This window comes from Ovis aries, chromosome 18, assembly GCF_016772045.2.
Source record: "Ovis aries strain OAR_USU_Benz2616 breed Rambouillet chromosome 18, ARS-UI_Ramb_v3.0, whole genome shotgun sequence".
NCBI classification, from domain to species: Eukaryota; Metazoa; Chordata; class Mammalia; order Artiodactyla; family Bovidae; genus Ovis; species Ovis aries.
Window position 1 is genome coordinate 2,142,098 of NC_056071.1, and position 25,314 is coordinate 2,167,411.

The following is a 25,314-nucleotide window of genomic DNA, read 5'->3' on the forward strand; positions in this document are numbered from 1 at the left end:
CCTCTCACTATATTGCTTGCATAAAGTAGAGCAGCCTGGCCATATACAGGACTGCTCTGCTCCATACCCTGCCCACCCCACTCCCACAGTGAACGCTGAATGATTTATGCACAATGTCAAGGTGTCACTGCTAACTTCAGGACCACCTCAGAGCCATCCCTTTTCTTGAAAAACCACTGGGGGCTCTGAACATCCCGAATCTTAAATTGCCTGGTATTTGTATGTAGCTATGACCTATCCAAACCTATGTGAAGGGCACGCTGCTTGGAAATTCCCAGAGGAATTGGCAGAGATCCATAGAAACTGCTTATTTTTCAGGTGCCCCCTTCAATGTCATGGTTTGGGCACCACCATGATTTGACCTGTTTGCTCCATAGTACAGTGTATGGAAGGCTCTGTTTCTCACCGGAGGCTGGTGCAAACAGGAAGGCTACACTGGGGCTGCAGGACCACGTGGAGAGGTCTGGGAAGCTCCTCTTCAAGTCATCTACTAAACAAAGTTCCACCTTCTATAACAGTGGCTTCTGAACTACTCTTTTTCAACCTCAGTGTTACATGGAAGTCTAGTGTTGCAGGGAAAAGTCAATTCTAACTTCATGTTGGCACTACTTCTTTGACTTGCTTTTTGTTGCTTTTGCTGTTAAAATCATACATAATGGCCTGCCTCCAGAGGACCCTGCCCCTCTGCCTGACTGGTAAACTAAAGTGTCTTTGTTCAGCTCAAGAGAGATCATCTGACCCTGCCCACCAGTGAATGGACGCAAGGAAGACGAGATTAACACATCCCTTCCCAGATACTGGCCATTCTCAGAGACTTTTTGCAAGACTAATGGCCCTTTATACTTCACTTCTTCTCCTCTCTCTCTATTCTGCCTTTGGACTTTAGTTCCTTACTGCTTCTCTCTGGTTCTATAGAAGAACCTGGAATCCAGGCCCCAACAACATGGTTATTTTGAGACATTAATCTGCCCTCTTCTCGGTCTGCCAGCTTTCTGAATAAAGTCATACTCCTTGCCTCAACATGTCCTCTCTTGCATTCACTGGCCTGTCATGCAGCGAGCAGAGCAAGCTTGGACTCAGTCAAACTAGTGCAAAAGAAGCCAAGATGGGACTTACTGGCCCAAGTCTTCCAGCGGCCAGTAGCCCCACTGCGGGCTGAAGTCACTCCGCAGATGGCTAAAAGTCATGGCCAGGGCCTCACAGATGCCCCAGGTCCAGGCAAGGAGAAGCAGAAAGGAGCCTTTGAGGGCTTCTAGTGTAAACACTCTTAATCTTCATCCCCAGAATCAGACCTGATGCAGGGCCTCACCCACATGAATTTCAGGCCTCAGAGAAGTTCTGAGGCAAGTTCAGGTTCCAAAGCTCCCCATCTGCTGGATCCTCCCCCACCCTCCATTCTAGCCCAAACCCTTGAGAGCAGGAAAAGGCCACCCAGAGAGGCGAAGCTCCGCTGTGTGGAAGGGCTGGTTCTGTAGCAGGGAGCTGCCCACGGGGTGCAGGTACCTGTGGAGCAAGGCAGCAAGAGGTCCATGACCACTGAGTCAGCACCCTTGGTGTACACGTTGATCTCGTCCGTGAGGGGGTGCCTGATCACCACCGACATCCTCTTCCGGATGGAGTCGAAGCCCAGCGTGTGCAGGAGCTCGAAGGTGAGCCTGCCTAGGTGGGGCAGCTCCACCGACACCTGGTCGTGCAGCCGGCCCACGAGGGCGCAGCTGTAGGCACGGGCGGCGTGCACGAGCGCCGCCTCATCGGGACTCTCGGCCTCGTAGCGCAGCTCCGCGCTGGGCTCCGGCCCCGTGGCGGATCGCTCTGCGGCCCAGCCGTCCGCCGCGCTGCTGTAGCCGTTGCTGGCGAGGCGCGGGGTTCCGGCGCCCAGCCTCTCCTCCAGCCTGAGCAGCGTGCCGTCGTTGGCCAGCGTGGACAGAAGGCTCGCCTTGGGTGTGGACTTGGCGGCCACACTTGCGCTCCCGACGCTACTGCTGCCCAGAGTCAGGCGACTGGGCGTGAACCTCCGAAGGAAATCTTCGATGGTCTTCACTGGGGACTTGAGCTCAAAGCGCACCCTCACCTGGCAGGGCAACAATCAGAAGGTAGGTGAGGCATCCCCCCAGAGGCCTCACTCCAGCCCCCACAGGGCTGCCCTCCACTTCCCCAGGGGGTGCTGAACGTGGATTTTCCATTTCCCTCTAAAAACTGCAACCAGAGCCAGCATGTCTTCCTTGAGAGCACCCCTTGGCTCTCCATGGCACCTCAACACAGGTGCTGCCACATGCATTCTTTCAGAATGTGAGTGACTGTAGGAGAGGCACTGGGCGGCCGTGATGCCGGAGACTACTTTGGAACTGTCCCCTCATGACAGTTCCCTTGCTTTTCAGAAACTTCCCAGAAGTGGGCCTCCCACTGCCTGGAATGGACCCTGCCTTTTTTTTTTTTTTTCCCAATTAAAAAAATCATGTAACAAAATTTACACATTCTTTTGGAATTACATCCATAAAAAATTTAAGTTTACACAAAATTTCCCAAACCCCAAAGAATCTTTCCTAGAGACATAGTCACATGCAGCCTGAGGAGTCTGCTTCCCGCATGGAGCTCATGCATATGTGACTTGGGCACAACGCTGTTCAGTCATATTGCAGCTTCTCTTACTTATTTGGTAACTGCAACAACACCTGGGCCAGTCAAGTGGGGTCTAGCCTAGGAACCAGATGCCTTCTAAGCACAGTGCTCCAGAGGAGCTGAGGAGGGTGGCGGAAGGGCCCCGGGGGATGCAGACGCTGCTGAGAGCTGAGCTCCAGCAGGAAGCCACCCCGTCCAGGGCTGGCGGCACAAGCTTGTGGTCTCTCAGTGGCAGAGCCCATTTGCTTGAGACCCACTGGGCCCCTGGGGCTTCCCCAGGTGAGTGAGGTGTGAGAAAAGCCTGGAGGGGTCCCACTGCTGACAAACATGCTGCCGCCGCCACAGAGAAGCAAGAGGTCCCTGTTCTCCCTTTGTCACTCCCAGCAGCTTCACCAGCAGAACCTGTTGGCAGGGCTTCACTGAGGAAGGGGCCTGGGAGAGTCGGGGCAATGTCAGGGGACAGGCCTACGGTGTGCATCTCACCCAAGAACCTTCACGTGTGTCCACTTAGAGTGGTTTCGCTGTACACGCTCAGCCATGCTTAGGCGCACCCTCCCTCCTGGAGGACTGCTTGGCTTAAAGAGGCGCCTTTCACACATGAAACGCTCCTCTCTTTGGAGAAAATCTTGATGTTAACCCAAACAAAACCCAACTTGGGTGTTGTTATGTTTCCACCACCTTAAGTAACTTGCCACTGATTCTCAACCACTTTCTGAATGCCGCTGTTTTAACAACCTTTATTAGCATCACGGATATTTCCTGTGTGCCAAACCCTACTCTGAGACCTTTCCCTAAATCCCACCATCGCCCCCACACCCCAGAAGAGGAGTCTGAGACACAGGAGGGGACTGGCTCACAGTGACGGTGCAAGTCCAGGCAGCTCCTCCCTGGGCCCCACCCTGTCCTCTGTGCGCTGAGACTCTGGTCAGCACGGAGGCGGCCAGCTCCCAGCCCCCCTGCCTCAAGCCCTGCCTGGACACTCTGTGCCCATCTCACCCCAGGCTCGGCAGCTGTCTCTGGCTGGCCGTCCTCTCCCTCTTGACCACAATCCTGGCGTCCGCCCACCACAGTCTGGGGATGTCCCCACAGAGCTGCGGGGCTGGTGTGCCCTTTCTGAAGCCCTCAGTGCACCCCTGAAAGCTGAGAGTGGTGCACAGTGACCCAGGCTCCCTCTCAGGAAGACAGACACCGCATCCAGGCCCAGGCCTTTATCGGCTTCCAGGATGGAAGCTCCAGAACTTGCCTTTTGTCGTGGCTGATCCGGGGACGTGACCACCACTGTGTTGCAGATGGTGAGCGCAATGAAGAAGTCGAAAATGTCAGACAGCTCGGGCGAGAGGTGGTCCAGCGGATGCTCCTGGTGCCTCGCGGACGCCAGGCACCTGCCGCACTCGCGCACCTTCTCCAGCAGCTTCGGGTCGGGTGTTACGTCCTTCTCCTGAGGAGAACACAGAGGCCAGGGGTCAGTCTGATCCAGGGACGGGCCCACTGCTCCTTTGGTGCTTGACTATTTAGGTCACCTCGATTTTACCGGAAGCTGTCAAGAGACCTGCACCTCACACATACCTGTCACTTTATAATAACAAATTATATATCATCTTAATTGTATAAGAATATACAGTCTATAAATGAAATGCATATATTTTTATATATAAGAAGGTATATATGTTCTGTTTATAAAATAACACCTCCAAGAATATATATTACAAAGTAACATATCTTATTCAGAAAGATTTGGAGAAATAAGAGAATCACAGGGAAAATGTAGCAGGTCTCTATTACACCACCTCATAGTAATATATACTTTTTGAAAAACATGCTTCTCTGCCTTTCCTTTGTCTTTTTTTCTATACATTTACGTTTTAATCAAAATACTTTATATGTAAATGGCAGTTTCCATTTCTACAAAAACATTATATCGCCTCAACTTTACCAGGCCTTTAACAGCCTTTTGAAAACGTACTTTTTAACAAACAGCTTCAAAACAGACATAATTTATTTGACCATCCCTTTATCACTGGGTATATTTCTTCACTGTTTTATTGATATAAATCACATACTGATAAGCTTCTATGCACAGAGATTCTTCACTAAATCAGGAACTACCTAGGTCAAAGAATTGTTGTTTAGGTGACAAGTCGTGTCTGACTTTTTGGGAACATTTCAAATATTTCTCACCTGTACTGACTCCAAAACTGGTATCAGGAAAGGCTGGGAGAGATTTCCAGCATAGTCTCCCTGCTGCCTGGGTTGAGAGCTCCCTGTCACATATCCCATGCAAACCCACCAACAGGCGACCATGAGTCTAGGTGACCTCTATGGCACCTTCTGTACAGATTTCTAAGAGCATAAAAGAATAAGGCCACCATACATGAGCAGAACAGATTCTCCCTCACTGAAAGGATCTTTCAGAGGTTGTCACTCATGCACTTCTGGAAATTTCCCTACCAGAGAATGGTCCATAAATGTTTGGGTGGCTGACAAGGCAAGGGATGGGTTTGGGCTCATCTAATTCAGACTCTTTTCCTTAAACTTGGGTTTTTTCAGAGCTGTCATATTGCCCTGCTGTTGTATTCATCTCGCAGGGCAGGACGGACTTCCTCTGCATCCCCCATCCTAGTGGCCACTCGCAGTTCCCAGCCTGAGAAGGCGGCTGTGTCAGTGCTTCATTCCGCGGAGTGGGGAGAAGACCCTAGCCAGAAAAACACTCCCTGACTGACAGAGGAAGCCCCACACGCAAGAGCAGATGCCTTCGGTGACGAGGGGCGGTCACGGGAGGGCAGGAGGACTTACCATGGGGCTGCTGAAGGCCGTGAGCTCGGTCAGCATGCTGACGCGCCGGGCCTCCGCACGGCTGCCCACGCGCCGGTGCACCCTGCTGCTCTGGCTCTGGTGGGCGGCTCGGGTGCTCGGGTGGCCCCCAGCGGCCCCTCGTGGGGGCAGCGAGCCCCCCCTAGGAACCACCTCCTCCTCCTCTGAGTCTGCCTCCTGGTACCTGGCCAGACGCTGGGCTGTGGAGAGAGGGACACCAAGTCACACGTCGTGGGGAGGCCAGGCGTGAAACTGAGGGATTTGGGTTCCAACGAGGCACACACTGGGTGTCCCAAGGCCCTCTCCCTCTTTTCTCTGACAGTGAGACCACGTTTGACAGGGGTTTCCACTAAGGGATGAGGGCCATTCTTATTTACATGTACCTTCAGTGAACCCACAGGGCTTACATTCTCAACTCAACTCCACAGATGAGAAGACAGTCTCGGCTCGTTAAGGTCACAGGATGAGGGGTGAGGATGTTGCCCAGGCCCACAGGTTGCAAAGCTCACGTCCCATCCATGATGGCACAGAAGTCGTCCCATCCCACAGAAAGTCAGATGTGGATGGAGTCACACATGGCCCCTCTGTTCAGCAGAGCCCCAGTGTGAATGGGGTGGGTGGGCAGGAGGGCTGGAAGGCCTACAGAGGAGCTGGGCTTCAGGCTTGGACCTTCATCCTGAGACCACTGGGACACCTGCTCACTGGGACCACCAGGACAGATCATACCTTGAGCGTCTGCTTTGCAGTCAAGCAGAAATAGCAATTCTGGGGCTATGCTGAGGGTGCTCTGCTGAGGAGGCTCCCTGCTCAGGGTAGGGTGGGGAGTGGGTGCCATACTCACCCCATGAGGATGCGCACTTCCCACTGGGAAGGCTCACACCCTCCTGGGCACGTCCAGCGGGGACGAATGTCCCCTGAGCAGCGGGGGACAAATGCCCTCTGAGCTCCCCTAAACAGGCAGCGCTCCGCTGAGGCCCGTGACTGTGATGCTGTGCTTGAGCCCTAGGGGGCACCGGGGAGCAAGAGTCCCTGAAGCTGCCAGGGCTGCTGCGAACCAGAGAGAAGTGCACTGCGCCGCTGCTTGCTAACACGGGCTCTCAACACGTCTTCTCAGCTTTACCTAGTTAGCTCTGCGTCTTCCATCATGCACGAGCAGCAGGAGACCATCACAGGACCAACACAAACAAGTACTAAGGGCCTCCAGAGCAGGCCTGGTGCTGGGTGGCAGCTGGGGGTGACTTGTGCGAGGAGCTGAGAGAGGCGCCCCCATCTGGGCTTGCCAGGGTATGGGCTGTCATGCGGGCCAGGCCCTGAACTCAGCATCTTCCTCGAAAGGGATCCAACCAGTTTATCCTAAAGGAAACTAGTCCTGAATACTCATTGGAAGGACTCATGCTGAAGCTGAAGCTCCAATACTTTGGCCACCTGATGCAAAGCGCTGACTCACTGGAAAAGACTGTGACGCTGGGAAAGACTGAAGGCGGGAGGAGAAGGGGACAACAGAGGATGAGATGGTTGGATGGCATCAGCCAATAGATGGACATGAGTTTGAATAAGCTCCAGGAGCTGGTGATGGACAGGGAGGCCTGGTGTGCTGCAGTCCATGGGGTCACAAAAAGTTGGATATGACTGAGCAACTGAACTGACTGAAGGAAAGGGAAGTCACCTGCCCATGGCCGCCTGGCTGTGTAACTGCCAACCCCAGGATTCCACTTCAGGAGCTCCTAATCCCAGGAAAAGACTCCAGCACACAGTGCCTCTGAGTCCACACCCCGGCTACCTGGTGCTGTGGTGCTGAGAGAGTGGCAGGGAAGGGAAAAGCCAGCACCGGGCCTGTCCAGTTCCTGGGCTTGGACACTACGAGTGTGGTGTCAGCCTCCCAGGGCACATCGGCCTGCCCACACTCCCACAGCAGTAGTAGATATTAGCCTGAGAGTGGCTGTCCCTCAGGCCACTGCTGATGTCTGTGTTGTGTGAATGGGCAGCAGTGGCTTTGGTGAGGCCCTCAAGCTCCTTAGGGAAGATGGGGACAAGAGACAGCTGACACTTGACCCTCGTCCTGCACTGTCACCAGGATACGAGGTAGAGAGGGATATGCCTATGGTCTGTGTGGCCGGTTCGAGTGCATGTGAGCTGGGCTCACTGCTCAGAGCCAAACTGACCTGAATTCATTTTACTGATCTGTTAGACCATGGCAGCACCCACTAAGGAGGACCTTGGCCACGGGGGTCACTGATCATCGCTCTTCTTTAAAACACACTTCAGATACACCTGGCTGTTTTTACCTTCCCTGGAAATGCTTTCCTGTGTCTTCTGGGGTGATGGACCACTCTGGTTTTATGGTAAGTATCTGACAACTCTCAAAATCCTTCTGTAATCTTATGTGGAATTCTGCCCACAGAGCCCCAGTTCCAGTTTAATGGCTGACTTTAGACCTGGTCCTCTGAGTCCTTCACAACCAGGCTGAGTTCTGCTTTTAGGACTCCAAGCCGTTCTGCACAAGTCCAAGGAGTCCAGGAAGGAACAAGTCAGAGAAAGAGGCAGGTGGGTGGATGGGACACTGTTCCTGACCATATATTACTGGGTGGCAAATAAAACATTAAACAAATTGAATATGTTCCTATGCCTTCTATAAACTTCCATAAGCCTTTTATCCTTACCCATTAGAGGGCTACTACTGCTGCTACTAAGTTGCTTCAGTCGTGTCCAACCCTGTGCGACCCCAGAGATGGCAGCCCACCAGGCTCCGCCATCCCTGGGATTCTCCAGGTAAGAACACTGGAGTGGGTTGCCATTTCCTTCTCCAGTGCAGGAAACTAAAAAGTGAAAGAAGTCGCTCAGTCGTGTCTGACTCTTTGCAACCCCATGGACTGCAGGCTACCAGGCTCCTCTGTCCATGGGATTTTCCAGGCAAGAGTACTGGAGTGGGTGCCATTGCCTTCTCCCATTAGAGGGCAGACAGAATTAAAACCACAATTGCAGAAAACTAACCAAACTGATCACATGGACCTCAGCCTTGTCTAGCTCAAGAAAACTATGAGCCAGACCAGTATGGTCACCCAAGACAGACAGGTCATGGTGAAGAGTTCTGGCAAAATGTGGTCCACTGGAGAGGAGAATGCAAACCACTTCAGTATTCTTACCTTGAGAACCCCATGAACAGTCTGAAAGGAAAAAAGATGTGACACTGAAAGATGAACTCCTCATGTGGGCAGGTGCCCAGTTTGCTACCGGAGAAGAGTGCAGAACTAACTCCAGAAAGAATGAAGAGATGAAGCCAAAGTGAAAACAACACCCACTTGTGGATGTGACTGGTGATGGAAGTAAAGTCTGATGCTGTCAAGAACAATACTGCATAGGAACCTAGAATGTTAGGTCCATGAATCAAGGTAAATTGGAAGTAGTCAAACAGGAGATGGCAAGAGTGAACATTGACATTTAACGAATCAGTGAACTAAAATGGACTGGAATGGGTGCATTTAACTCAGAGGACCATTATATCTACTACTGTGGGCAGGAATCCCTTAGAAGAAATTGAGTAGCCATCATAGTCAACAGATCAGTCTGAAATGCAATAGCTGGATGCAATCTCAAAAATGACAGAATCATCTCTGCTCGTTTCCAAGGCAAAACATTCAATATCACAGCAATCCAAGTTTATGCCCTGACCAGTAATGCTGAAGAAGCTGAAGTTGAAAGGTTCTTAGAAGACCTACAAGATGTCCTAGAACTAACATCCCCCCAAAAAGTCCTCTTCATTACAGGCAACTGGAATGCAAAAGTAGGAAGTCAAGAACTACCTGGAGTAACAGGCAAATTTGGCCTTGGAATACAAAATGAAGCTGGCCAAAGGTTAACAGAGTTTTGCCAAGAGAACACCCTCTTTCAACAACACAAGAGACAACTCTATACATGGATACGACCAGATGGTCAATACCAAAATCAGATTGATTATATTCTTTGCAGACAAAGATGGAAAAGCTCTATACAGTCAGGAAAAACAAGACCAGGAGCTGACTGTGGCTCAGATCATGAACTCTTTATTGCCAAAGTCAGACTTAAATTGAAGAAAGTAGGGAAAACCACTAGACCATTCAGGTATGACCTAAATCAAATTCCTTACAGTGAAAGTGACAAATATATTCAACGTATGAGATATGGAAGACAGAGTGCCTGAAGAACTATAGAAAGAGGTTTGTGACATTGTACAGGAGGCAGTGATCAAGACCATCTCCAAGAAAAAGAAATGCAAAAAGGCAAAATGGTTGTCTGATGAGGCATTACAAATAGCTGAGAAAAGAAGAGTAGCTAAAGGCAAAGGAGAAAAGGAAAGATATACCCATTTGAATGCAGAGTTCCAAAGAACAGCAAGGAGAAATAAGAAAGCCTTCCTCAGAGACAAATGCAAAGAAATAGAGGAAAACAATAGAAAGGGAAAGACTAGAGATCTCTTCAAGACAATTAGAGATACCAAGGGAACATTTCATGCAAAGATGGGCTCAATAAAGGACAGAAATGGTACGGACCTAACAGAAGCAGAAGATATTAAGAAGAGGTGGCAAGAGTACACAGAAGAACTGTACAAAAAAGATCTTCATGACCCAGATAATCACGCTGGTGTGATCACTCACCTAGAGCCAGACATTCTGGAATGCGAAGTCAAGTGGGCCTTAGGAAGCATCACTAACAAAGGTAGTGGAGGTGATGGAATTCCAGTTGAGCTATTTCAAATCCTAAAAGATGTTGCTGTGAAAGTGCTGCACTCACTATGCCAGCAAATTTGGAAAACTCACCAGTGGCCACAGGACTGGAAAAGGTCAGTTTTCATTCCAATCCCAAACAAAGCTAATGCCAAGGAATGCTCAAACTACCACACAATTGCAGTCATCTCACATGCTAGCAAAGTAATGCTCAAAATTCTCCAAGCCAGGTTTCAACAGTACATGAACTGTGAGCTTCCAGATGTTCAAGTTGGATTTAGAAAAGGTAGAGGAACCAGAGATCAAATTGCTAACATCTGCTGGACCATCGAAAAAGCAAGAGAGTTCCAGAAAAACATCTACTTTTGCTTCATTGACCACACCAAAGCCTTTGACTGTGTGGATCACAACGAACTGCGCAAAATTCTGAAAGAGAGGGGAATACCAGATCACCTGACCTGCCTCCTGAGAAATCTGTATGCAGGTCAAGACGCAACAGTTAGAACAGGACATGGAATAATGCAATGTTCCCAAATCGGGAAAGGAGTATGTCAAGGCTGTATATCGTCACCCAGCTTATTTAACTTATATGCAGAATACAACATGCGAAATGCTAGGCTAGATGAAGCACAAGCTGGAATCAAGACTGCCAGGAGAAATATCATTTACCTTAGATATGCAGTTGACACCACCCTTATGGCAGAAAGTGAAGAAGAACTCAAGAGCCTCTTTATTGATGAAAGAGGAGAGTGAAAAATTTGGCTTAAAACTCAACATTCAGAAAACTAAGATCATGGCACCCAGTCCCATCACTTCATGGCAAATAGATGGGGAAACAACGGAAATGGTGAGAGACTGTATTTTCTTGGGCTCCAAAATCACTGCAGACAGTGACTGCAGTCATGAAATTAAAAGATGCTTGCTTCTTGGAAGAAAAGCTATAACCAAGCTAAACAGCATATTAAAAAGCAGAGAGATTACTTTGCCAACAAAGGTCCATCTAGTCAAGGTTATTGTTTTTCCAGTGGTCATGTATGGATGTGAGAGTTGCAATATAAAGAAAGCTGAGGGCTGAAGAACTGATGCTTTTGAACTGTGGTGTTGGAGAAGACTCTTGAGAGTCCCTTGGACTGCGAGGAGATCCAACCAGTCCACTGTAAAGGAAATCAGTCCTGAATATTCATTGGAAGGACTGTTTGTGAAGCTGAAACTCCAACACTTTGGCCACCTGATGCGAACTTACTCATTTGAAAAAAAACAAAACCCCATCCTGGGAAAGATTGAAGGCTGGAGGAGAAGGGGATGACAAAGGATGAGGTGGTTGGATGGCATCACTGAATCTATGGACGTGAGTTTGAATAAACTCCGGGAGTTGGTGATGGACAGGGAAACCTTGTGTGCTGCAGTCCATGGGGTTGCAAAGAGTCAGACACAACTGAGTGACTGAACTGAGCTATGCCTTCTGCTATATGATTCATTTTAACATGGAGAATATGATGAATATCATGATAATTCTTGATGCTATAAAAGTCACAAAAATCCATGCTTCCAACAGATCTTTCCCACCAAATGCTCCTAGAGAACAGCTTCCTATGCCTCCATGTTGTCCCCCTGTTCTGTATTTGCTTTTGCTTCTGTGGCAGGGTTTCTTTGATGTTCTGAGATGCCATTCCAGGCACAAAGGGGAGTCCTGCTTGCAGAGCAGGTGCCCCTTCTCTGGGAGACATGATGGCCCCAGAGACACTTCTGTGGTACGGGGACCCTCTCCTGATTCAGATGGGTGGCGGGCTGCAGTCACTCCTTGACACAGGAAGCAGATGACTCCCTTGTGCATTCAGAGGGGATGGAGGGAGGCAACCAAGGATGAAAAAGCAGGTGGGAGGAGGAATTGACTGCCCAAATTCCAAAGAGAGGTGACACTTCTCTCTGGGACATTGTATTTCATTGGAAAGAACACAGCATAGACTGCCCAATACCCTGCTGAGCATTTTCAGCTGATAATAAGGAAATCGACGGGTGGCAAAGGAAACATCTCTTTGCCTCTTGGTATGAGAGACTGAATGCCGCTGATGTGAGTTCCTCGAAATTTCCCTCCTTGGTTCTGCTTGTCTGGCAGAAAATGAATGTTTAAACAGATGCCCACCACACCAGACAGTGCAAGGGAGCATGGTGTCATCAGCACTGAAGAGAGGGCGTTTCTGTAGATGATGGTCCAGAGTTGCTTTGACAGCCTTTCTGTTTTATTCTCCCCGCAAAATAATCAACCCCTGAAGCTCTCAGTTTGTGTATACACACACACACAAGCATGCAGCTCTGATAGCTCTCTGGTCCTGCCCAGATGGAAGCTCTGTCACCAGACTCACCATTTGCATCATGAGAATATTCTATGCCAGACACAGTGCATCTTCGGAAAACCATCTTATTCTCAGTTAAAGTGCCCGTTTTATCTGAGAAGATATACTGTATCTGCCCTAGGTCTTCCGTGATGTTCAGAGCTCGGCACTGCAGCTGCGAGTCTGTTTCCTCGTCGTATAGTTCTATATCCTGGTTAATGAAGTACACTTGGCATACTTTAACAATTTCGATAGACACGTACAAGGAAATAGGGATCAAAACCTAGGAGACACAAAGCACACAGAATGAATGACAGTGAGGACCTGCAAGCTGGGGATTTCGTTTTCAATTTAAATGACAAATAACTATAACTGCAAGTAAGTAGGAACTATACTGTACCTTTCAGAGCTTAAACAGGCTGGCTTAGAGTCAGTATTGTTAGACTATTAGAGTATTGGCAAAGAGTTTAAACTAGGGCAGCCTATGGTGCCACAGAGAGGAAATCCACTATCATGTCTGGAAGCATGGAAACCAGGGCTTGTATAGAAGCAAGCATTTTCATATTACTAAGTTGCACGTGAGAGAAGCTAGGGAAGGAGAGAGAGAAACAAAACACATGGCACAGTCAGAGTCCTCAAAAGCAAAGTCACCTCACACCCAGGCTGAGCCGGGGCTCCCGATGGCAGGAGCTGCCCGTGCCGCAGACACACCCCACCGTTCAGGAGAGACAGTCTTTTCAGAGGCGGGTTCTGTGCCGGAGGACAGTCTCTGTGATCTTGTACAATACAGAGCAGAGGCAAGAGGCTTTGAGAAGAACAGTCACAGTTATGCTTTGACAATTCAAGAATAACCTTCATAAAATCAAAGTTCAATTTTGTCTTTATTTGTGGAGTAACCGTATTATGCTGATACTTACGGGTTCAGACTATCACATCCCGACTAACTGGGTTCTTTGGGTAACTTAAGCATATGTAAATGCAACGCCTACTACAGTACTAACTCAAGGCTAGAACAAAATTTGCATTCATAAAAGACGACTAATTTGGAAAGTTAAATAAGACTATTGCCCGTTGTGTGAAGCACATGTAAAAAAGATAGTAGAGCCCACCTTAAGCGAAGGCTAAACCTTCTGCTCACTCTTTCTCCCTAAGGAGGGTGGCAGAGATGCTCCCTGCCCCTGCCACTCCCACAGGCCTGTGGGCCATAGTTGCTCAGTTAATGATGAGGACTTGTTTGGGAGGCAGGGGGAACTAATGATAACAAAAACTATAATAACCAGTGCTGCAAACTGCAGTGTAATATCCTGAAGCGACTCCTGGAAAAGAAAAAGCACATCGGTGCAAAGACTAGTAGAAGCTAAATAATGTCTGGAATCTTGTTTGTGGCAGAGTCTTAAAGCTGGTTTCTCAGTTTTGACCATGTACCATGGAAATGTAATACACTCACATTAGGGCACATTTGGTGAGGGGCATGTGAGAACTCTCTGTACTATTTTTTGAAACTAGTCTGTTGATCTTAAAATCATACTAAAATAAAATGTGGGCTTTTCAAAGAAGTAATTGAGTGAAAAAAAAAAAAAAAAAAAAAACACTGATCCAAAAACCAACCCCTCAGAACCTAAGAATCGTAAGAACAGTAAAGGAGAACTTTAACTTGAAAAGCACCCCAGGAAAGGTCCTTTAGGTAAGTCAGGTGGAACACAAAAGACAACACATTCATCAGGTTAATCTGTGCTCCACCCAGATGCAGAATCTGTAGGAAGTTCTTAGAAGACTGCGGTGACTTGAAGTTCTCACCAGAAAGCTAAAGCAACTGGCATACAGAACTTAGTATTGTTACCTGCAAAACTATTATCATTGTCAAAAACGAGTAAACTGCAGCTGGGACTGGGGATAAAGAGGTGCCATCAGACTCAGGGACATCAAATAATGATTTCTTCTCTTGATAGCGCTGCACCCACAGTCCATGTCCTGTAGCAAAATTCAAAGAGAAACGTCATCCACCCAATAGAGAAATAAGAGTAGTGCTAGTCCAAATCACAGCAACACTTTAAGACTGTCACTCAACACAAGCACAGTGGGCTTTGTCCACCCAACTGGCCACCTAAGAAAGCAAAGCCCATGGTACTGTTGGCACCGTGATCAGAGTGCTGGAAGGCAGGCCCTGGGCCTGGGACTCTGCCCTGGACCTTCCCTGTCGCTGGCACCGAACAGCACATGGTCACAACGTGGGAACTGGGTGTGTGCGGGCACCTGCCAGTGAGGAACCCCAGAGATGAGTTTCCTAACATGTGTCTTGCAACACACTGCTGCTGCTGCTAAGTCGCTTCAGTTGTGTCCAACTTTGTGCGACCTCATAGACGGCAGCCCACCAGGCTCCATCATCCCTGGGATTCTCCAGGCAAGAACACTGGAGTGGGTTGCCATTTCCTTCTCCAATGTGTGAAAGTGAAAAGTGAAAGTGAAGTTGCTCAGTCGTGTCAGACTCTTCGTGACCCCATGGACCATAGCCTACCAGGCTCCTCCATCCACGGGATTCTCCAGGCAAGAGTACTGGAGTGGGATGCCATTGCTTTCTCCTTGCAACACACTAGTAGGCTCTGAATACTGCCTGTTGTCCCTGCTTGGAGATTCAAATTTCACATCTCACAGACTAAGAACCAGTGAAGTTGCTCAATCATGTTTGACTCTTTGGGATCCCAGGGACTATAGCCTACCAGACTCCTCCATCCAGGGAATTCTCCAGGCAAGGGTACCGGAGTGGGTTGCCATTTCCTGCTCCAGGGGATCTTCCCGACTCAGGGATCAAACCCACGTCTCCCACATTGCAGGCAGACGTTTTACCATCTGAGCCACCAGGGAAGTCCGACAGACTGAGAAGCCAATGGCAACACACATGATCTCATCGTGCCCAGCTGATGACAGAGCCCTTTCATGCCCACACACCTGTGCCTTTAATAGGCTCTGAAACCCGTCACACCTGGGCATGGTGGCAGCTGAGCGGGGGCACAACCATCATTTGCCCGGAGGCACCACGTGCTTGCCTGCCAGGCACCCCCAGGCAGGTGAGGTCTGGAGGCCACGGGAGGCTGCAGGTGCCAGAGTCAGCTCTCAGCCTAACTGCTAGCCCCTTCCAGAACCCAAATAGTGTTTGCCCTGTTTTCCCAGAGTCCCTTTTAGTAGAATTTGTGCTTCTACTGCTCTTTATTCCTGCTGTCAGAAGGTCAGTGTCACTTTTTCCACTGGAATCATTACAGTAGACGTGATTAGGCTGTCCTTCCACCCAAGAAGTTGCCCATTCCAAAAATACCACTTTGCCGAGCTCATGCATTGAGGCGTCTCCATGTGGCCTCACTGGGACAAACACCCCGAGTCCCAGCCCAGGACAAACGTGTATCATTTGGAGCACCAGGTCAGAAGGAGACAGAAGCAGCCTGGCAGGCACGTCTGGGGGCCGTCCAGCAGTGCCCACTCCTCACGGCCCTCCAAGAAGACTCACCAATGGCTGAGAACAGAGACATGCAGATGAGGAGCAGGACACACCAGAGCACGTCGCAGTTCATCTGCCTCTCCAGCCGGCTGCGCTTGTAGCGGGGGCCACTGTTGTTCAGCAGAGCCTTGGTCTCATGTCCTGCAGGGCAGACAGAGAAGAGCGATGCATCAGGGCCAGCGCGGACAGAGGGACTAAGGAGGCTGCCATCCAGCGATCCACAAGGGACAGGCTCAGTCAGAAAACCGGGCTCCACAATGCAGCTCACATGTGCGACCACCTGGGGGCGATGCAGAGAAAGAAACAGGCTGACGTGCTAGGAACACTCCCGGTCCAGGTACTATTAAACATTTCGCTTGTTTCCTGGTTTCCTGCAGTGGGCTTATGCTACTTTGATAATCAGGAACAGAACAAAACAGTCAGGGAGCCATGTCCAGGAACATCCAGCCCACTGTGGCAAGCCAGCGCCTGTCCCAGATGGGTGACACGCAGCACCCACCTGCATAGATGACAATACCAACGACGGCTTCCGTGTTTCGGAGGGTGCAGCCTCGAAGCAGCAGATTTTCTTTGTAGAGTCCAGCCTTTTTGCCATTGCCATGTATGCTGTCAGGGAACAGTTGGCACGGGTCAGGAGGGTGCTCACTACTCAAGCAGTGCCACCAGGGAAGGCAGGCCCAGGCAAGGAGCTGGACAAGGGAGGGGCGGAGGGGCCCAGTGGGTCTCAGCAAGAGCGGAGGTGGGGCTATGCAAACTTCTAGAAGCCTCCCCAGAGCCTGATGTTTGTTATTTACTTTGCCCCATGGGCTTTGTGGAATAATAAGAAATGTATAATTTCGTCTCTGCTCCCGGTACCTGACACAGGGCTCCTAGAATAACCTTTTATTCTAATAATTAGCCCCAGTACCTGGCACAGAGCTCCCCAAATTCTTTTAATTTCCTAAGTGATAAGAGCACTAGGAATGTCTGCTGTTCTAATACTTGGTCTTTGAGCCTGGCTGTTCCTGACACACAGGACTGAGCCTGTCACCCATGGGATCTGATACTCTCCCTGCATGGCGTCAGAATTGAGTTAGACTGTGGGATAGCCGGCTGATGTCACAGAATTGCTTGGTGTGAGAAAGACCCACACATCAGAATTGGAAGCAGGGCCACTGTAGGCTTGTCACCACAGAGACTGGCCACAGCTTAGAGAGGGCAGAGCCCAAACTGGGGCCCGAGGTGGGAAGCCTGCCTGGGAAGACCCTGCCAGGTGGGCTCTGCCCACAGCCTGCTCACCACAGAGAACACTGCTCACCAGTACACCTCATGTTGTCACAAAGTACAAATATTTCTCTACAAAAAGGGATCACATTGGTTTCAACAATACTGTCTACATTCTGTTCTTCTTATAAAAGGTCATTAGAAACATCAAAATGTTAAATTTGATGTGATAAATTCCATGAGACAATTTTATAATTTGGCTTATTGGGCTTCCCAGGTGGCTCAGTGGTAAAGAATCCATCTGCCAATGCAAGGAGTCACCTGAGATGTGGGTTCGATCCCTGGGTTGGGAAGATCCCCTGAAGGAGAAAATGGCAACCCTCTCCAGTATTCCTGCCTGAAGAATCCCATGAATGGAGGACCCTGGTGGGCTGCAGTCCATAGAGTCGCAAAGAGTTGGACATGCTGAGCGACAGAGCACGAGTTATTTAGATTCAGACTATACAAAGTTCAAGCAACTGCTTTTTAAATTCATCTTCTTGGCCCATTAATGGCAGGCACACCCTCAGCCCTGTTAGCCAAGGCTGTCTTATGCTAGGGCCTCACTGGCGTGGAGGGGGTCCCAGGAGCCTGATGAATGGGTCACAAGGGGAGGCCCTGGAGGCTTCCAGAACTTGAGCAGGGGCGCAGCCTGACCTCTGTCAAGCAGGCAGTGGCCCCCGCCTTCCACAAAGCCACCCGCTCACAGCCTAGGTGGACAGGCCTCTCCAGCCCTTGTGCCCACCCCCAGCCCCGCCTCCTTCTCTGAGGTCCGGAGACCAATCAAAGACCCCTGCAAGTACCATCCCTCCCACAGCTCCTAGCACAGTGCCCACTGACCAGAAACAGAGCTGGTCTGGAGAGGAACAAGGTGAAAAGGAGCCCATGAGGTGTTTTCTTGGAGCAAACAGCACTTCCTGCCACTTCAGTCCCTGGCCACCTGCATGAGGGACGTGTCAGACACAATCCACGTTCTTCACAACCAGGGAAATCAAAATATTTCACAGTGAAGAAAAGAAGCTAAACAAGATAAGGCCAAAGCACATGCTGAGGGACACATTTCCTGCAAACCTGGTATTTACCATCACAGCATCAGTTTCTGCAGAAGTCATGCAAAATAATGTGCAGGCCCATGGGCAGCCAACCCTGTGTAATACCCGCTTTGTGGCAATTCCAGAACAGAGTAGTTTCACTTTAAAAAGAGATTCAAGACTTGAGACCTCAGTGCCAGCTAAGGTGTCAAGAGACCCCCATGTGGGAGACGTCACACACAAAACCCAGCTCCACCACCACGGTTCTCTCTGCAACAGCCAGGCATGGAAACCACTCCTCAGGACAGCAGCTAAGGACACGTCATCTAAACCAAACCAGTTACGTTTATTCAGAACAAGAGATAAACTCAACAGAAGCAAGAAAAAGGCATTTATTCCATTAAGCTTCCTTTGACGTGACCTACACCTTTTAGCAACTACTGTGCTTTCTAATGAGACCAAGTCAGACCAGAACTGATCTCGGCAGGTTCATCGGCCTGTTTACAGCTCCCGGCTGCACACACCGATGATGAGGACTGTGCTCTAAGTGATGACCCTGCACCAGAAAGGGAGAAAGGCTGGAGAATGGCGTCACTTGGCATGCTTGGTAGCAAAAGGGCTGCCTCGGTCTCCGGAGGGGGAAAGTCCCTGCAGAGGGCGGCAGGGTCCCGCAGGCTCAGGGCTGACTCTGGGAAGATGCATACGACAACATGAGCCCAGCACACTGCCCTCAGCAGCTCTTTTTTATGGGCTGACGTGTGTTCTCCCCCAGAATTCGTTTGTTCATGTCCTAACCCCAGTATCTCAGAATACTGCACTTGGAGTCAGGTCTTTAAAGAGATGATTAAGTTAATATGGGGGCCTATGGGGGCATATGGGTGGGCCCTACCGCCACAGGCCTGCTGTCTCTGTAAGAGGAGGAGACTCGGACACAGAGTCAAACACAGGGGTGAAGGCAGTGTGGGGACATAGGGAGAAGGTGGGCGTCTGTGCGCTCCAGAGAGGGAACTCGGGAGACGCCGGTCCTGCCAACACTCGCATCTCAGGCTTCCAGCCTCCAGAACTGTGAGACAGTGTGTTTCTGTGGTTTAAGCTGCCTGGTCCATGTCAGCCCGAGCAAAGGGACACATCCTTTAACGTTTAATCTGAGCCACGCAGAAGAGCTCCTGGGGGGTGGCCAGTATCCTGAGGTCCCCTGTGGTCCCGCAGGCTCTGTGGTCTGCAGGCAGGGACCCCAGAACCCACTTCACAGAGGACTTAGGACAAGAAACAGGGCCCAGCTTTACAGCTGGAAATGGAACCTTGAATCAGAAGACAAAACCAACTAACCTCTCGGTTTTATTCATTCTTTAGGAGTAAGTGAAAATGGTTAACCAGTGGCTTCAAAGGCCACCATCACTCTGCCCTGGGGCTGTTGGGCGAGCGGAGCGCTCATGGCCAGAGTCTACATCCACAGCAACTCTCTGGGCCGCCAGGGCCCAGGGCAGTGGAAAAGGTGGGCAGTGGCAGTATTTCCAGCTCCTCTCTCTGAGGATTTCGTAAGTGCTTCACTAAGGGGACGGGGCTTCCCAGCTGTCACAGTAGTAAGAATCCACTTGCAGTGCAGGAGACGTATGAGAAGTGGGTTTGGTCCCTGGGTCGGGAAGATCCCCGGGAGAAAAAGCGGCAACCCACTCCAGTATTCTTGCCTGGACAATCCCATGGACAGAGGAGCTCGGCGGCCTGAGCAACTGAACACGCATGCAAGCTAAAGGCACTGCATTCAGGTCAATGAGCAGGGGCTTCCCTGGTGGCTCAGTGGTAAAGAATACCCGCCCGCCAATGCAGAAGACACAGGTGTGATCCCCGACCCAGGAAGATGCCACATGCCGCAGGGCAACTAAACCCCGTGTCACAGCCACCGAGCCTGCGCCCAGGAGCCGCAACTACTGAGCCTGAGCGCTCTGCAGCCTGCGCTCAGCGACCAGAGAAGCCACGGCAGCTGGAGAGAAGCTCCCCTCCTCCAAAACTGAAGGGAAGCCTGCAGGGCAGTGAGACCCAGCACAGCCAAAACGAAATAAATAGAGTTATAAAAGCCAGTGGGCGTTAAAGCACACTGGAGTAATGAGGCGCCTAAGGCTTTTAAAAGCCTGAGCTATGTTTCATATACTGTGAAATTCATCCATTTAAAGTGTAAAGCCCAGGTTTTTTTGGTATATTCACAGAGTTTTTCAGTAATCCCCAGCAGCTGATTTTAGAATGTTTTCATCAGAAAGAAACCCTATGCCCATTGGCAGCCACTCCCCATTCCTCCCCCACGTCCAACCCTGGGCAAACCACAAATCCCCTTTTTGCCTCTAAAGATGTTCCTACTGTGGGCATTCACCCAATGGGACCGCACCGCATGGCTGACCCCACCCTCTGGCACGAAGTGCTCCGACTCACACCGGGTCTTTCACTCCACTGTCAGCCACTGTTCCGTCCAGAATTTGCTGGCAGCCGAGGTTCAGACACACAGGATAACTTTCCTAAGGGGAAGGGGATGAGCTGGGACTCTGTCTGGGGATGTCTTGGCACAATCTCAAGCAAGGTTAGTTCTCCAGCTGCAAACAGCTAAGGTTTCACGTTTGGATTAAGAGTGAAACCCACTGGACTGCCTGGTGGCCTGAATGGGGCTACAGGGCAGCAGCTGAGCTGGGCTGAAGGCAGGCCACCAGAGGCAGACGAAGAAAGCCAACAAACCAGGAAACTGGCTCCGCAGCTGCTCTGGCCCTGAGGCTCTGGCCCTGAGGCTAAGCCGCAGCTCTTCAGCCCAGGGCAGCCCCAAGCCTGAGCATCAGGATGAGAGGCAGGCAGAGGCCCCCTCCCCCCTTCTGCTTGGCGGAGGGCTCAGGACCTGGAGGAGGACTCGGGACCTGGGCCCAGGCCCCTCTCCGAGGCCCTGCTCAGCCGCCTCCCACTCCCCAGCACTCTTCCTGCAGACCTCTGCCCGAGTCACAGAGGGAGGCGTTTTCAACACACCGCAGCCAACAGCTAGCTCCAGAGCCCCGCAGCCAACAGCTAGCTCCAGAGCCCCGGCTGGACAGGCCTGTCCACGAGAGGGTCCCATCTGCACCCTGACATCCTTGTAGCAAATCCAAAATACTGCCCAGTAGAGAGAGCAAGGCGCAGCTGCAGGGGCGGTCTAGGCACTCAGGACCTGGGTGGGCCAGGCTCTGGTGGAAGCAGCAGGGAGGATGGCCTGTTGGGAAAAGTGAGAAGAAGCGTGACAGGGTAACAGGGCTGGACCAGAGCTGGGAGAGGTCCCTGAGGCGGCAGCCCTTGCCGCATAACTGGGTGGCGCCAGCGAGGAGGACGCGGGAGTGCCTGCTGGAGGCGTCCGCCTGGGCAGCTGAGTTGGCTGCTGGAGGTGTCTTCCCGAGAAAGGCTGCAGGGGCCGGCGTGGGGGCGGTGCTCAGGCTGCAGGTGGGCGAGGGCCGCAGGACACCCCCTCTCGGGTCACCGCAGTCCCCGCCCGTGGAGGGCCCCTGGAGATCTCCAGCCGGCCTTTGTTATTTCTCTCTCCCTACCAAGCGTCCCTCCTTTCTTCGAGGCTTTCATTCCCGGCTTGGCCCTTCCTTTTCGAGACCCGTTTCTAGAGTGGTTGAAACAGAAGTCCTCCTCCGTCCCCATCATCAGCCCCCGCAGCAGGACCCTCCCTCCAGGGCTCCCGCAGAGTCTGGCACGGCCGCCTTCCTCCCGAGCCGGGCTCCTGTGCTCATCCCATCGCGCTGCCCTTGGAATAGCATCCCTGGCCCCTGCTCCCGGCTGTGGGAACTGCTGTCTGTTCCCTTCCTCTCGTGCCCTCTGACCCTGACCCACGCTGGTCTGTTGTGTCGCCATCTTCAAACACAACCTACAGACAGAGGCTCCTCAAACCCGTAAATCCAGCTCCTACTCCCCAAACTCCTATCATATGCATTTTTTCTATCAGCTGGGTCATTCCACCAGATGAACTCGCCAGCTCCTCACAGGCAGGGAATCCCAACTCCTATCTCTCCTCCACCAGTTTCTTCCCTGATCCTCACATAGGAGACAAGCCCTCCTGCCGGCCTGCTCGTCCACGTCCACTGGATCTCCCTCCCCAGGGAGTATTCGAGTTCTCCCCTCGGCCTCCCTGCTAACTGGGCTCTCCCTCCTCTATCGTATGACAGCACTGACCCAGAAGCAACGACCGTAATAGTAGCCGGTGTCTATTAAGCACCCTCTCTTCTGAAAGCCTTCCACATACTAAACTGACAAAGCTTTGCACCCATGACACAAGGGCCTCCTGGATTCTCCCTATTATACAGATGAATAAAGTAGAGTAGTTCACCGGCTCTGCCTTGTTAGAAAGCATGGGCTTCAGAGTCAGCCAGCCTCAGTAAAAGCCAGATGTAGTTAATATCCCTGTTTAACACAGAGGTATTAAAAAGCAGAGATACTTTGCCAACAAAAGTCCATACAGTCAAAGCTGTAGTTTTTCCAGGAGTCATGTATGGACATGAGAGTTGGACCATTAAGAAGGCTAAGTGCCCAAGGATTGATATTTTTGAACCATGGTGTTGGAGAAGACTCTTGAGGGTTCCTTGGATCACAAGGAGATAAAACCAGTCCATCTTAAAGGAAATAAACCCTGAATATCCATTGGAAGGACTGATGCTGAAGTTGAAGCTCCAATACTTTGGCCACCTAAGGCAAAGAACTGACTCATTGGAAAAAGACCCTGATGCTGGGAAAGACTGAAGGCAGGAGGAGAAGGGGACAACAGAGGATGAGATGGTTGGCTGGTATCACTGACTCAATGAGTTTGAGCAAGCTCCTGGAGATGGTGAAGGACAGGGAAGCCTGGCGTGCTGCAGTCCATGACGTTGCAGAGAGTCAGACACAACTGAGCAACTGAGCAATAACCAACAAACACAGAGGGAGCTCCCAAGGGCAGAACCGAGAGCTGCTGATTAGGGGCTGAAGCCCCTCCAGCTCCAGTCCCAGTCTGGGGCAGGCAACAATTGTGTGTGGGTGGTCTCACCACACAGCAGGAGGGCACCGGCCGCGATACAGCCTGGAGAAGGAGGTCAGAGTTGTCACCAAAAGTTACCCATCAGCAAGAATGCCCTCAGAATGTGCTCCCTAGAGGCTGCCCCCACCGCCTTCACTTCAGGGTCTGCTCTGTTCTGCCCGCTGGGCCCTGGGTGCCAAGGATGGTGTGATGTGTACAAAGTCTGGGGCTGGGGGTGGGCGGTACCCACAGGGGCTGGGAAACCCACAAAAGACCACTTTCAGATGGAGGCCTGAGTATCTGCCCCCCAATTTACAGCTAACATTTTAGGATTTTTCTTAAGAGTTTTACCCTCTTTTAACCAGGCCCTTTAAGGGGTGATCTAACCCTTCCAAGTTCTAGTTGATCCTCAGGCAAGAACAGGTAAGCACTGGCAGTTTCAGCAGGCATGAACATCTCTTGCCCTTTATGGTGCATACTTTTCACTCACTGACTCTCCCATCGCCCTCAACAAGATGGGGACCCCACTGCAGGCACACAGGCAAAGCCTCGAGTGCATGCCGAAAGCTCTTGCAGTGGAGCCCCTCCAGAAGCAGAGCTCCAGCCCTGCCCACGTGTCTGTGGTGGCCAAGCTGCACCTCAGCCTCTAAGCAGCATCCTAAGCAGCTGGTCCCGCAGAGCTGGACACTGCGGGAAGCCCCAGCTCCCCGCATCACACCTGCGGCCCCAGGCTCGGGTCCACACAGCTGCCCCCCGGCGGGGCATCCCCGCCAGTGGCAGCTCCACAAGTCCATGTGACCCCTGTTCTCTCCCACCTCCCTTTTCCCCACGCTGCTGGTCCACGGCCTGCACAACTCGATTACAGGAATTTCCAACCATTCGCAGAAGCACAAGGGTGGCCTTACTTCCCCTGGACAGCCTCCAGCCCAGCTTCAACAAGGACCACCAGGCAGCTGATCCCATGTCATTCATCTACCTTTCTTGTCTCTGTTTTAGGGCAAGGAGCTGGACTATTTATTTAACATGCTCGAGGATTTTTAATTTTGTTTATGTTTCTGTGTTCCCCTGACTACAGTGAAACAAACAAGACGGAAGGCATTTCTTTGTATTCAGTTCACTGCATTATCCCCAGAGCCTTAAAAAGGGCCTAGCACATAGTAGGTGCTCAGCAGATACTTGTTCAGTGGCTGAGAGTATGAATGAAGGCAAGACCTCCCAGGCAGGCTCCTTCTGCCTGGCGTCTGTGCTTCCACTTATGGGGTCACGTGCAGTCACCATGTTTCTCACCCCCCACCTTCCCAGGCTGCTGGACGGAGGGGATCTGACCAGCGCCCACTGCTGACAGACTCTTGTCAAGCAGCCCCATAAGCTCAGGGACACGGCAACAGTCCTGAAAGGCTGCACTCACACACAGACACACACTGCCTTATACTATACACCGTGGGCCGTCCAACAACATGGGTTTGAGCTGTGTGGCTCCACTTATTCGCAGGGTTTTTTTCGGTAAACACAGCATTACACCATCCAAGCTTGGCTAAATCCACAGATGCGGAAGTGCAGATCCAGAGGGCAGACTATGGGACTTAAAAATCTGTGGTTTTGGTACCCTGGCAGGTCCTGGGATCAATCCACCATGGACACTGGCGGGGGTTGGCACCCCACACCGCAAGCTGCTCAAGGGTCGGCTGTACACACTCATATCGTTTGTCAAACAGAAGGGTAAGCCCAGGCAGAGGTCTATACTCACATGCACCCACGGAACCTAGTCAGGTCGTTGTTGGGCTTCTCACACTCGATTATGCTGGTGAACGTCAGAGGATTGAATTCGGAGACCTAAAATAATAGCAGGAGCACATTAGAGAGATCTGGGGTCAGCCTTGTCCCTCTAACAGTCACTTGCTTCTTGGTCTCCCACCCACAGTGGCAGCCTATCATGAAGGGCTCTGTGTGTGTAACCTGCGCGTGCACACACACACGTGCGCGTGCACACACACAGTGCTTGGCCTGTGCATTTTTGTTTCTACAGTGAATGACAGCTGTCAGTGAGCCCACAGGACTGTAGCTTTAATGTAAATTTAGCATATATGGTAGA

General features: G+C 51.1%; 1 protein-coding gene across 4 annotated transcripts in view; it reads right to left on the minus strand.

Annotated features, from left to right (window-relative positions):
- Positions 1 to 25,314, minus strand: part of ATP10A (ATPase phospholipid transporting 10A (putative)) — a 180,870-nt gene that overhangs the window by 34,390 nt on the left and 121,166 nt on the right. For all 4 annotated transcript variants that reach the window (XM_042235015.2, XM_027956993.3, XM_015101852.4 and 1 more), the window contains 8 exons: positions 24,970 to 25,055; positions 16,453 to 16,559; positions 15,963 to 16,094; positions 14,304 to 14,434; positions 12,494 to 12,746; positions 5,413 to 5,630; positions 3,863 to 4,057; positions 1,504 to 2,071 (listed from right to left, as the gene is read on the minus strand). In XM_042235015.2, the coding sequence (XP_042090949.1) occupies positions 1,504 to 2,071; positions 3,863 to 4,057; positions 5,413 to 5,630; positions 12,494 to 12,746; positions 14,304 to 14,434; positions 15,963 to 16,094; positions 16,453 to 16,559; positions 24,970 to 25,055 (1,690 nt within the window). The remainder of the gene's footprint in view (positions 1 to 1,503; positions 2,072 to 3,862; positions 4,058 to 5,412; positions 5,631 to 12,493; positions 12,747 to 14,303; positions 14,435 to 15,962; positions 16,095 to 16,452; positions 16,560 to 24,969; positions 25,056 to 25,314) is intronic.